We start from the raw sequence: 14,027 nt of genomic DNA, 5'->3' as shown, positions 1-14,027 counted from the left end.
TTTCATGGATGGCTGTAGGGAAAGCAGTAAAGTGTTCCTGGCAGATAAACTGTGAGCAGGGGAAGAGGCTTCTTTCCTTCTTTTTTTCTTCTTAATCCAGTTATTATCTGATCTTTATCCTTTAAATAAATATATATGCCCTTGCTTCTTCCAACTCTGAAGCTGGCTTGCGATAGCCCTGTAATTCCACCCGGCCATGCTCAGACAGTAGCTCAGTGGCTGGCCTAGCAAATGATACACCTCCAAGCAAGCTCCCAGGGCTGTGGTTAAGACCTCATCTGACCTAAATCTTGTTTATTATAAACAACCATAAATGTTGTATTTGTTGGGGTTTTTTTTCCCCAAACAACAGCAGTTACAGGAATATGTAATTTTGCTTTTGCCGTTGATAACTACACACACACACACACACACCCCCCAGGGCATTTAATATAAATGACACTGAAAGAGGAACAAATCTAGGTTTTATTTCCTTTTTAATTTTATATGGATTATCTCTGAGGTTTTGCATTTATTGTTATTATTGTTAGCATATATTTCTTTCCTTTCTCCAGCCTTTGTTCCCACGTTTGGACTCAGCGAGCACATTGCCTAGCTTTAAAAGATATTGATAATAGCTGCCGCTTCTTTAAAAGGCCCGAGACCTCTAAGTGCATGTGGGCATGTAAAAATTAAAGTTTGTAATATTAGCCTGGTGAAACATAAAAGGCCTGAATCTGCACACTTAATATAAATGATTTTAAAGTGCTCAGTAAAAGCTGAGCACTTACCAGCATTACATGGCAGAACTCAGTACCGGGATGCCTGGAGGCTGGGAAGCTATTTTAACATCGGGGAACCTTGCTGTGACCATTTTTATAAGCGAGCATCACAGACCATCGAACAGGTCTCAGTTCCAACATCGGTATTGCATATAGCCCATGGTGATTAGGTGCACTATTAATTGTGGGTGTGTAAATGATACACAGTGTAAATCGCCTCCACCACGGGTGCGGAGCGAGGGGCTTGGCAGCTCCTCAGAGGGTGTCTGATAGATTCCATCTTTCTGGTGGGGCTTCCCGGCCCGAAGAGCTGCCTGTCCCAATGCAGACGGTGGAGTCTGGATGTGGGGCGACAACGAGGGGTCCCGGTGGGGGGAGCCCGGCCGGCAGCGCGTCTCCCCTCGCTCAGCTCGCCGTTCAAAAGCCGGCGCTGGCACTGGTGGCCGGCCGAGCCCGCCACCGGGGGCAGCCAGCGAGGAGGCAGCCGGTGTGGACCACCGCCCCGGTGAGGACACCAGCCCCCCGGTGCGGACACCACTCCCCCCCCGGTGCGGACACCCCCCCACCGGCGGGGAGCCCCGCACCGCCACTGCCGTGGGGAGGGGGAGCCGCTTTCCCCCCGCGGGGCTCCCCCGGTCCCCGCCCTGCCCTGCCCTGCCCGCCGCCCCGCCCCCCCCGCCCGGCCCCGCCGCTCGCCCCCGCCGCTCGCCCGGCCGGCGGCGCCCAGCGCGGCCCCACCGAGCCCAGCCCGGGCGGGGGCAGCAGCGGCCGCGTCCGGGGCGCGTCCCCGCCCGCCCCTCCGCCGCCTGCGGGTGCGCCCGGCGCGTCGCGGCGGGAGGGAGCGCTCGGCTCCGGCTGCGGCTGCGGCTCCGCCGGGGGCCGCGGGGAGCCCGCCCGCCCCGCCGCGGCGGGAGGATGCGTGCGTGGGGCTTGCGACCTGGGACCGCGCCGGTGCCTGGATCCCTCCTCCTCCTCCTCCTCCTCCTCCTCGTCCCCTCCCTCCCGCTCCCCGCCTGGCAGCCAGGGGCTGGGGAAGTTGCGCTCACACGCGAGATGGCTTCGCAGCGGGGATCGCTTTGAGAACAAGGTCTCCCCCTCCCTCGCCTCCCCCGGTCGCCGTGGCCTCCGAACTGTAAGTGGCAGGAAGGAAGTAAAGTTGCAAACAACCTGCAGCGGCAGGAACTTTCTGAGCCGCCCCAGCTGCATGTGTTCAAGGTGCCTTTGATGTGTGTGCAGCAGCTTCTGGAAAGTGGAGTGCAGCTTTCCCACTCGTCAGCCCTCCCTCTCCCCCACCCTTCCCAACCTCCCCTCCCACCACCGCCACTTCAGCCCACACACGCAATTTGTTTGAGAAGGAGGAAAAAAAAAAAAAAAAAGTGATGAACAAGAAGTGGTGAATTACCCAAGCGACTTTCCTCAAAGAGCGAGCCAGCCGGGGAGCGGAGCTGCGGCGCGCAGCCCGCCCGGAGCGCAGCGCAGCGAAGCCGCCCGCAGGGACCCGCCGGGCACCCACCGGGGACCGTGGGGGCTGCCTGGCTGGCGGACTGTGAACGCGTCTCCGCAGCGAGATGCAAAAAGCCTTATCTGCTTGCGTTTAACTTGCGATGCCGGCTCCTCACTAGAATGCAAACCCTTGCACAGGATGAAAACAGGTTTGTTGCAAATTCTCCTGGAAATGTTTCGTTCCCCACCGCCGCCACCTTCCTGTTTGAGATGCCAGAGAAGATCTTAATGATGACAAGGTGGCAGATACCTCTGCTGCGTACCCTCCGCTGTTCTTTGGAGATGTTAAGGCAGAGATAAATCTTTTATGCAGCTGTCTTTTCATTTCTGTGGCAGTTGCTGCACAATCTGTACTTGATTGCAGTTAAAATATTCTTTTTAGGATCCGTTTCACGAAATGATGCAAAATAAACACAGATGGGAGAAGTGGGGGAGAGAGAGCTGTAATGAAGTAGTGATGGTGGATTGATCTTCCCTACTTCCCCCCCCCCTTCCAATGCCCTCCCCCCAGATGTGAGCATTTTTGAACACAAAATGCTACATTTCTGTTTTAAAGTAGTAAGGATTTGGGGGGGGGTCTTTGGCTGGGATTTTGGAGGGAGACCCCCATCAGCGGTGCTTGCCTTACTGCCTGACTTTCTCGAATGTCTGTGGCTACCAAGCCCATCAGCCTTTATCTTGCCTTCACCTGTTTTGAAGTATGTCTTGTTTCTTCCAACACCTTGTAGGTCATTCTTCCAGAATGCCAGAGGAAAGTTCACCAAAGCGGAGTCCTCAAAACATCCCGTACAAGGACCTGCCCCATATCATCAATGCTGATGGGCAGCATCTCTTCTGCAGGTATTGGAAGCCAGCAGCAACTCCCAGGTGAGTGCTTTCAAGCAAACGTCCTTTTTTTACTACCAGTAAATAAGACTGTTCATGTGATTACTATTTATAGCTTGAATGGCGTTACAGGGCTGTGTGCGTGGAGTTTTACAGAGCCGCTAAGAGAGATTTCTGTCATCTGAGAGAGCCTCTACTGTAAAGGCTGCAATTCCCAAACCTTTACTCACTCAAGTCGGCCATACAGATATAAAACATGGAGTTACTGTCATTTCAGGCATGCTACCCAGGCGGTGCATCCAGGTGGCTGATGCCTATCAGCAAGAAACAACTATCTTCAGACTAATAGCACATGCAGCCAGGGAGGGGTGGGATACAGGCTGAGGGATGCGTACTCTTTCTGATTTTCTCAGTGTCAACAAATTAGACATCAGCGTCTGACTTCAGTTTCAGCAGTAGTAGCTGAAATCTCAGGACAACAGGCAGAATATGGTTTGACTGCATTGCTTTTTGACTGTTGGATTTTTTATCTCAATTATTTATAGTTAGTGAATGATTTAGGGAGCTCTTTCACTGGCATCTGCAGTTTCAAAACTGCCCTCAGTAATAAACACAGACAAGGAAGCAGGCAGAGAAATTTCTCTAATGTTTTTGTCGTAATGTAAATAATCCCTTTTACTCTAATAGCTTTCTATGCTGATTGTGTGCTGATTATGATCTGCTATAGAAAGCTGTCTCTGTTCCTCCCATAGCTATGATCTTTCGTCGTCCACCCAGTATCTGCTGGCTTGGCATACGTTTATGCTACCGCTAGTTATATAGGTGGCTACTTCATAAGCATCTGGATATCTATAGTTTTCTTTTTCTGCAAGCCAACAGGAAAAGCTATGTTGATTTTATACAGCTAGAAAACAGTCACAGGAAAAAGTTGTTCAAGCTGTTGTAGGGAGTTAAACTTTTCCCTTGACCACCCAACATTACTCTGTGTCCAAATCAGCCTGCAGCTGTGCTGAGAGGTGGATACGGGTCCAAGTTAGCTGACCTTGTGTTTGAGGCCCGCGGACTAAGGAGCAATGGGAATAACATGGAGGTGGGCAAGCACTGAAGTACACTGTCCCCAGAGGGGAGGACAGTGCAGCCACTCTGCTACAGCGCCATCACACTTGGTTGGGCTGTAGGACATGGCTCTTGGTTGAAGATCACCTGGTCCACAGGGTATTTTATAGTTACTTCTACTCACTGCCTTTCAGAAACAAGGAGGAAAGTTTTTGGCACTGATGCTTTACATAGTCTTTGCACCAACCTCAAGATTTCCTCTACAGGAAAAAAGCCCTATCAAAATAAGCTTCTCCTGTGAAACCGGGCTGTCTTGTATTATAATGCTAATTAATCATTAACTGCCCACAACATTCTTCACCCAGTTGTGGAACTGCTTTCTTTTTTTCATGTTTAATTTCTTAGCAAATTAGTAGTGAGTTGATGGGTCTTTGATCCAGAAATGAAACGATGATAAAGAGCTGAGAGTTAAAACTTGGTGTCTCTAGGTAGTAATTAACTACCTTTGGGTAGTTAATTTTTTTGAGGGCTCTGTGCACCAAGCAGTTAATTGAGAGTGAGCTTGCCCTAGTTTTGTGACAACAAAAGTGGATGGGATCAGTGTTGCTCATTTACAAGTGGTTCCTAAGTGCATGTGTGTGTGTGTTTGCATGTTTGTGTATAAGGAGGGGGCGTACTGTTTATTAATAGCTCTTTTCACATTGTTATGTATGAGAGAGATGGCAAGTGACTGAATAACAAGTCAGTGCCTAGATCCTGCAGTCAAGAATGCTCTTGAAGTACTTTGATAGGCAAACCAAAAATACATACTCCCCCCCCTCCCACTTTTCATAAGTAACTCTGCTTTTTCTGCTTCATATGTAGAAGCTCAGCAACTTTAATCTAATTTTAAATGTTCAGCAAAAGTTATGTATATATATATATGTATGTATGTATAGGGAGAGAAAGAGAGGCACCTCAGGGGACTTCTGCAGGCCTGTTATAATTTACTCTGTTTCAAATGCTGAAGCCGATTCTTTCAATCTTCTAACTCAATTGTTGATTCAGGTTCAAATCTTAACGCTAATGAATGACACTATAACTGTCAAGCGGTGGGATCTTTCATTGATCCATTATGCGTATAATCCCAGCTAGAGCTATAGAAATACCTCTTCACTGCAGATGCCCAAAGGTTATCATTGACTTGTCTTCTATTAGAATAGAACTTATCATCCTTGATCCCTCCCCCAGGGAGGCGAGGGGGGAAAAATGGGATATGTGCCAAAGGAAAAATTAAAAAGTAGCCCTAGCCTGGGGTTGGAGAGCAGACAAAAGCAAGTGAGACTTTGAGAGTGGGGCCGACCGACACACAGCCCTGCTGAGCTGGTGCTCCTCTTTCATCTCAGACAGACTCACAAAGGTGGATGAAGGCTGTGGCAGGCTAATGTGCTCTAGTGTGTATTTTTTTTTTTAAAAAAAAAACATTTGTCAGGAAGATGGAGAAATTTTGTGAGGCTCTTTTGCTTCGTGCTCGCACATATCCAGTCTCTGATCCTGTGTGGTGTTGATCTGGCTGATCAGCCCATACTGGTGCACATATGGAAGCTTTGTTGTAAGTGCCACCGAGGCCAAGGTTGTCCTGCAAGTGAAAGGCACCTATTGTGAGTTCCTCAGCAGGGTCTGCTTTGTTTCCAAGGGGGATTTAGGTGATTACTTCGCAGGAAGCTGACACACAAAGGCACTCAGATGTCATGATGATTAGATGGGGTAGATAGAGTAGGGAGTAATGGAACTAAGGAAGGAGGCTGACAGTATTTTCCACTTGTTTCTTGGGTGGGAAGTCACTCCCAACAGCAGAGCGGGGGATTGGGTGTCATCTTCTACTGCTGTCTGCTGGCAGCAGTGCAGGTGGGACTCCCTGGCCAGCAGCCCTGCAGGCTGCCCGACTTGTTGAGCCAGTTTCACCTTAAGATGTAATTAAGCGGTCTTGTTGAATGCAGCAGGGAAGAAAGAGCAGTATGTTCTGGTGTCGTTTTCATGTGTCGTGCCAACGCTAGAGTATGTGGAGCATGAAAACAGGTAACTCTTTAGCACCGAGTGCTCACTAGCGAGTGCAAAGCTTAAGATCTGGGCAAGGCAGGGCGTTTTCAGGACCGTGTAATGTTGTCTAAAGGAGGGGAATAGTTGGTACCAAAGCAGATTGATCTCGTGCCTGTAACGTGTCCCAGTAGCTGAGGAAATCCTATTTAATGGGAGAACAGTCTTTGTGTAAACAGAAACAGCGGCTCCATGCAAGGTTAAAACCTCTGCCACCACCCTGAGCCATCTGAGTCAAAACATGAGGTAATAGGAGGTGAGGAATTAAGAAACCACGCTCTGTTCCCAGCTCTCAGACAAAGCTGCTAAGAATAGAGGTGGGATGAGGAAGGGGAAGGAAAGTTGGGAGGAGAAGTCAAGGCATTTCCTTTGAGGCCCCTAAAGGGCCTGGAAAGGTTCAGAGATGACCTTCTTTTCCTCTGTGTTCTGTATCTCCATAGCCTTTTCTGGATGCTTCAGCTGGTCCTGTCACTGCCCAGATAAGCACCATTTGTTCTGAATGAGGCACTTCCAGCCCCTCTGCTTGACCTCACGTAAACCCTGTGAGATTTATTGACCCAGAGTAGTTTTTTCCAAGGTGCTAATAGCCTGCAGGCACCATTGACTTCAGATGAAGTGATGCTCAGCTCTCTCCCTGTAGATCAGCCACTTTAGGTTGGACACTTGAAGCTTGAAACACTTGTAGTTAGAGGATGCGTTTGAAAATGTGGGTTCCAGACATCCTTGTATCTGAACTTCCTCATCTATCAAACAGAAATCATTATCTGGCTAATTAGCATGATGCTTCTGTATCTGTCCACGTAGCGGTCTCTGGGTCTACTTACTTAGATGACTGAAGTGCTCTGCCTGAGGAGACTGCCTAAAGCTGAGACACGTGTGGGTCACAGATATGTTCCTGATCAATTGTTAATGTACACTGACATGGGTTGGCTCAACTTCAGACATCATGACCGTGGTTTAAGTGAACAGAATTGCAATTGTCTGAGTAAACAGTGTCTTCGTAGGAGTTCTTTCAGTTCTACACCCAGCAAGTGTGATTAAAAAAGACAAAATTAAACAAACAAAAATCACTCACTTTTTCTTCCTTGAAAAATGCCTGTCATTCATTCTGATTTGTTAGCAATGAAAGGCCAAGCAAATAAGGAGAAAATATATTTCTGTCTTCCCCAAGGACTTTGCAGAAGCGTGTGTGGTGCAGAAATACAAGCTGCCTTCTTACTTGAACTGGCCCTTAAACTGTGAATATTGCTTGCTGATTTTGGCACCTCATTACCAGCATTTCCATGGCATTTTCAGAAGAACAGCACAGCTCCCAGCATGAGCAGATGACAAAGTTGAATTTAACTTTCAGACCCTTCCAAAATGAATAAATAACTAAATAAACCAAAGTGGAGTCAAAGAAGAGGTAATCAAGTCACTAATTATAATGTCTTTAATTATACTGTGTGGTGTTAGTCTCTAGAAATACTTCAAGGGATTTCTAACTTCGTGTCACTCTTGAGGAACACTTTTGTTCCTACAAAGGAGGTCGACTTCCAGTTAATGCTCAGGGGCCAAATGTGTACGGGGCAAAGTGGCTTGTGGCAGCAGTTTGTTGTTGGATGAATTCAGCTCCCTCTGTGTGTCTGATCACATTGTACATAGCGCAGAAGGGAAATAACAATTATCATGGTTGAGTCAACATTCCAGGCTTTGCTTGTACTACTATTGCCTGAGTTTCTAAAGCCTTCCTTCCATTCATCAGCCATGGATGTGTTCCTTTAATCCCTATGTTGTCTGTGCTCCACGTGACTGTCTTATTCACTGTGACTCAGGGCATCCTTTTAGGATTTCTTATGCATTTCCAGAGGATGGGCAAATTAGCAAACAGCTTCATGTAAGAGGGACTCTGACAGACAGGAGAGCAGCTTTGGTTCTTCCTGTAGATGCTTCCAACACGCTTTCTCAGGGGGATAATTTTTTTCAGTCCCCACAAGAATGTTTGACAGAAGCAAACCTCCCTTTTATTCCACAGAACCCAAGGAAAGAAGCAAATAACAAAGGGAATAACAGTTGTATTAATTAATGAAACTCTTTTGCTCATTGCCCTGTTAGGATCAACTTCTGAGCACAAGTGTCCGTCCAGCTTTGTGACACAGGTGTGTGGGAACAAGGTGGGAACAACGGGAGTTCCCTGTTGTGAATCTCAGAGCAGTGAAATTTCATCCTGGTTCTGAGACAGCAGCAACGGAAGCAAAATCTATGTTGGTTCTCAGTGTGCCACCTGACAAACTCTTGGAAACAGTGCTGTCCAACACGATGAACATCAGAGGTAGAAATAGGAGAAAAGAAGAAAATGGTCTTGAGATTGTGTTGAAAAACTCAACTTCTGCTCATGATTTTGCCAGAGACTGAAGGCTAAGGAAACCTTGCTTCTCTCTTGCAAATGGTTCATTTGCTTTTAATGAGATTTCAAGTGTGTTGATCAGTACCGGCTTTGTACCATGACTATGATGGATCCCCTAGCTGGTCACTCAGCAGTCAGAGCCCTGCCTGTCCCTCCAGGTCCCTTTATCCTGAGCAGACCCAGCACTGGCCCTCCTCTCAGACTCTGGTGCATAGGTTTTCTTCAGCCCATCAAACTGGGAGCACTCTAAACCAGTTATGTGCTGACAGTGACACAATAGTTGAAGTAGACAAACTCCTCAACCTTCCCAGGGTTCCAGATGTAGGAGTATTTTACTTGACTAGCACAATAAATGTCTAGGTTTAGACAAAATAATAAAACCAGCTGCACACAGTTCCTTGCCTCAATTTCTTCAACACTCTTGAACATCCCTTGGGAACTCACAGCAGCTCTTTTAGATCATTGTGAACACATCTACAAGAGTTGGCTGGTATAGTAGTTGTACTGGCTAGAAGAGGGTATTTTTTCTAGATGCTTTTTGCAGAGGGGTTGGCCTTTGTTTCCTTGCAAGTTCTCTTCAAGCTGCTGGGGCTTTGTGCTTTTCAGAGCCAGGGTGAACATCTGATCTTTTTGTTCTTCTAGGGAAATTGCATTGTTCTAAGAGCTGTCCCTGCAGACACATTTGGCTGAGCTGTCTTCCCTAGGTTCAGGCGTGCCATTGTCCTAATGTGCTTCCACTTGAATGGAAGCCATCAGCATTTTAAACCTTCCATTGTCCCATATCCAAGAGATGTGACACAACCCTGATAGCCAATGGCTGATTTGCCCAGGTATCCAAGGAGATAGTGTTGCGTCCTGCCCATAAGAGTCCTTAAGATATGCTTAGGCAGGTCCCTCACCTCATCACACCCCAGTTATATCCTTAACTATACCCATACATCGCTGCCCTGTACTCTGCCAGTATAGGCATTCTGACACCGTATCAGTACGGATTATTATCCTATAGGAAGGAAATCAATAGCACCAGGGTAGATAAAGTTTTTCATTGTTAAAACTGTATCTCTCCTAGGGTTTCTTCCTGCAGACCAATAAAATTTCACTTATGTTAACTGGAAGAGAAGTACGGGTACAACAATCCCAAATACCAGCCTTGGGCAAGTCCCAACCATAAACATCTTCTGCAGCAACCAGACCTGGGGGAGTCACTGGCTGGTGGGGTCAGGGAGGCATCTCAAAGCTGACTAGACTCACTGTGCAGACAGTGGTACCCAGGTGTGGCCTTGGGGGCAGCAGGGAACAGCCAGTGGAAGCAGTCTCGGTGGCCAGAGCACCCCAGCCAGGTTTGCCTTCCTCCAACCACTCTCCTACGGGCTGTTCGCATCAGCTAGGTGTTTGCTTCTTCTAGACAGATGCCATGTGTTTGTGTCCAAAGGGATTCATTATTTTTGCAGTAGCATCCATGTAGCCATTCTCAATGTCCCAAGACCTTGAGTAACATCAGACTTCATGAGTGCTTCCAGTGGAATGACAGAGACTCCCCTCTGCTTGCTTCAGACACTTGCTTGCGAGCCAGAAGCTATCTTCATTTCTGTTTGGCAGGCGCTCGCTCGACGATGGGAACCTCTCAGTCCTCCTGTACCAAGTGATGGCAAAGGCAGCTTGTTAGACCTGGAAAATTTAGTGTCAGAAAACAGAATAAAGAAGTCAATGAGGAGCAGAGAGCAGGCAAAACACACGGTCAGGACAGTCATTAGGCAGTGACACAATGCCCAGCGATTTACGAAATCAGGCCCTTCATTCCTCTGTGGTTTTGTCTCCTCATCTAAAATTAGGTGTAACCATCCAGGCAAGTGACATAAATTGGGTCTGGAGTCCCTGTACGAAAGTTCCCAGAGAAAGTAGGTTGTTCCTTGAGGTTTTGGTGGTTGAAGAGTGCTTGATGTTTGAAGAGAATTTTTTTTAAAAATAATCTACTAAGTGATCCATTAGTTGTTCTCTGCTGTTCATCTACAAGTGAATTGTGTCAGCAGCCGTCCGTTAAAAGAGAAAAGAGAGAGGAGGAAAAAAAAAAAGGAAACAAAATATTGACAACTGGGCTAAAGCCAAAACTTCAATGGTAATAGTGTAGTGATCGTTTGCTCCAGCATTGTGTACAGATGGGTGAGGAGAAAATGTACAAACTACTCCAGGTTTGGTAGGCAGGAAGTATTGCCGATCTTTTTCAGCCATCTATCTGACCTGTGATAAAAAGGGTTCGCTCTGTATGTTTTCTTTCTTTCTTCCTTGATTAAGCTGGAAGCTTGCAGAGTGGGGGAATAAAGCTTAAAAATTTGGCCTTTTTTAACAGCAGAAAGTTGGTTTAAATTGCTGTAGGTGTCAGCAGGTTAGCTAGTTCGCCAGCTGGCAAGATGAGCTTATTTTTATAGTTTTTCAACATCATTTTTTACTTTTATTTTTCAAAACTATTTCAGTGAGGTTTCAAATTCAGCTGTCAAATTCCAGAAATCTGCAATGGCTTAATTTGCTGGGCTAAAGGCATGAGGAGTGATGAGGAAGCAGTAAGTAATTAAATTGCTGCAGAGATAACATCTAGCTGACTTAATGGTTAAGTTTTTTCTTCATTTCTGCAGTGTTGTCTGAGAGCTAGTCTACAATATTTGGAGTATTAAAAACTGTATTCTCAGCAGCATTCATAATCTCATTTTATTAAAAGGATTTTCAAGTGATTAGCATTCAGTCATCCTCTGGCCCTTGCAAGGAGCACCGAGCCTCTCAACCCAGATTGTCCTGTAAATGCACAGATCATCTCTCTGATATTAGTAGTTGCTCACAAGTTCATTAGCACAGAAAACTTAAAAAATTGGGCTTTTTCTTTGCAGGTTCACTGTGGCCCCGTGCATGTAGCGCAGAGCTGGAGCTCAGGTGTCACCCACGGTGACATTTTGACTCTGCTGTTAAACTCCCACTGGCAGCTGTAGGGTCAGGTTTTGCCACACGCTGTGTGTCCGTCCTTGCCTCTGGCACGCTGTGTTGCCACTGGCAAGGCTCTTTACCTCTTGTGCTTCAGTTTACGTGGCAGTGGGAGGAAGGTTTGAGCCTTGCTTGGGACGGGGCAATGGACCAGAGGACCTCTTGAGGTCCCATTCATCTCTGCGTTGCATGACTCTACAGCAAGCCTAGCTGCACCCTGTGTAAAGCATTTTGGGTTTTGTGAATGAGGAGTGTTGTACAAAAGCCAGCTGTTGTTATTATTTATGCTGTCTATTTACTGGTCACATTTCTCAGGGCTGGGGAATGGAAAAAAAAAATCAATCAGCAGATTCACTTTGTTTATATTTAATTTCACTTCCAGCGTTTGGGGAATGTTGATTTATTAAACACTCTTCTTTCCTCTAAAACCCCTGGTTTTACATAATTGGTGGAAACATTGTCTCATTCTTACACATAGGTGTACATTTCTCTTTTGAAACGCCATTTCAGAATTCTATCAAAGCTTTGCTTCCTGCTGTGTGCATTGCATTGCTTTAGGAGAGATGGCTGGATCCCTCAGCACAGCTAAATGTAGTAGCGACGCTTGTTTACATTGTGCGAAGCCCAGGGCACACTCAGACATGCCCTGCTCGAGCTGTGCCGGCAGTTAGCACATCTCCACTGCCCCGTCCGCCCCGCCAGCTCCCGGGCATCCCACAGAGCACGGGCGCTCCAGTGCTCCGGAGCCCCATCCCAACCTCACAGCTGCAGAGCTGGGGTCTCTCCGGCTCCCCGTGTCCCACGCGGTGCCTGCAGTGGTTCAGCCCTCACCTGGGAGCTCGGTGTCTCCAGTGCCATCGGCGGCCCCAGTGTTGCACTGTATCTCTAGAGCTGATGGAGCTCTTCCCGTTCCCGTTGCAGGCTGTGACAGATGCACCCCTCATGTGATCCAACAAATGGTGTCTTGTAAGTTGGCAGAAGAGAAACTCAGGAGGAAAGGCAAAACATCTACCCTGCTGCTAGCTCAGATATCAGCTCTGACTCTTGCTGGCAATCGGAGGAGTTGGAGCTGGCCTGGCAGTGGCGGGGTTAATAACTGTGGTATTGAAAATATTTGTTCTTGATATTGCTGAGGCTTTTTAAAAATGGTCAGAAATATGTGGTACTTCTCAGTTTCTGGTGAAGTGCTCCACATGAAACACAGCATTCCTGCAGCAGAATAACAGCTTGTGGTTTAAATAAATGTTGTTATTTCTGCTCTGCTGTAGGTGTACATGTATGTTTTGGTTCAGTGACTGCCAGATACTGTAAATGAGTATTGATTTCCTTTTCTATTTTAAGCTTTTCTGCAGAAAAGGCATCCCACATGCCTTTAGCTTTCTTTGCTGTACCCAAAGTGATTGCAGCCAAGGCTTTATCTAACTAAATACTCTTTTATTTTATTGTTACCACTCATCCTTATTTTAGTAGTTGCACCCCAAGCTGGTCAGGTCCCCATTCACCATTTGGAGTTTAAAGCTATTACATCTAGCCCTTTTCGAGAGCAAATCAAGACAGTGTTTAAAACTCATGGCAAGTAGATCCTTATTTTCATTGGCGTGGCAGCCCTCGCTGCCATAGGTGAAGCTGCCTTAGTGTTAGAAGTGAAAGAACATTTTAGGAAGCCAGTCTGCCTGGCTGAAGTCTTTGGAGAGCCAGGTTAGCTCAGTGTGGCCAAGAAATAACACAAACCTGAATCTGGCAGCTGTAGGCTGGAGTCTCTATCCATTTGTTAACTTTCAAGTCACCCGTAGGTAAACCATTGCACCTCAGCCACACTTCAAATTTTATTTTGGTACGAAATGTGAATAAACATTTCAGCCTTTGAAGCACATGTTGCAGCAATCACTGTCTTAGCAGGATTCCTGCGTCTCACGTTTAACTGCTTACATGCAGCCGTCTCTCCTACCTCAGGTCTATGGCAAACGTGGAATAGTAAATTAATTGGAACATGCTCAAAGCCTTGGCAAACACTTTGCCTGCGACATTACTGATTTCCCAGAGGAATAGCTGCTGTTATTGATTTTGACAGAGCCTGTAAAGCCTCTCACTGCAAAGATTCCTCTCATAGCTGGGCAGGGCTGAAGTGCAGCTCTGGGATGTGCCAAGATAGGATTATTCATTGGAAATTAATGTGCTTAATCTCAAAGTATGTTAAAATATACATAAGTGCTTTATGATTAAGAAATCAATCTTTGAGTTTGCATCTCTAAGTTTATGGGATAATTCCACCCTGGCTTTTGGAAAATCACATAGAGAAAGATCGGCTTTTTGGAGACTCATGTTATCTGCAACATCTGACCTTTTTATGAGTTCGTCAGTTTGTTAAAGATAGCCAATCAAGATCTCTGCCAACACAGAGGACTGCAGACAAAATTCTGTCAGAAAGGTAAAAGTTAGGATGGGTAATT

At 46.6% G+C, this 14,027-nt stretch overlaps 1 protein-coding gene and 1 long non-coding RNA gene across 6 annotated transcripts in view; both read left to right on the top strand.

The window, feature by feature from the left end:
- MGLL (monoglyceride lipase) overlaps positions 1-14,027 on the top strand; it is a 107,333-nt gene that overhangs the window by 39,418 nt on the left and 53,888 nt on the right. For 3 of the 5 annotated variants that reach the window (XM_027794124.2, XM_027794129.2, XM_027794126.2), the window contains exon 3: positions 2,993-3,131. In XM_027794124.2, the coding sequence (XP_027649925.1) occupies positions 2,993-3,131 (139 nt within the window). Of the gene's footprint in view, positions 1-1,535; positions 1,894-1,915; positions 2,414-2,992; positions 3,132-14,027 lie in introns of those variants that run through there. The other 2 variants (XM_013304053.3, XM_005230007.4) reach the window with 2 other exon arrangements.
- Positions 5,648-9,000, top strand: LOC129784461 (uncharacterized). Its single transcript, XR_008747205.1, has 2 exons — positions 5,648-7,626; positions 8,316-9,000. It is a non-coding gene; the product is annotated as an uncharacterized LOC129784461 (long non-coding RNA).

This window comes from Falco peregrinus, chromosome 5 (genome assembly GCF_023634155.1).
Source record: "Falco peregrinus isolate bFalPer1 chromosome 5, bFalPer1.pri, whole genome shotgun sequence".
Classification (NCBI taxonomy): Eukaryota; Metazoa; Chordata; class Aves; order Falconiformes; family Falconidae; genus Falco; species Falco peregrinus.
The sequence above is the reverse complement of the archived record's forward strand: the minus strand, read 5'-3'. Positions and strand labels throughout refer to the sequence as shown.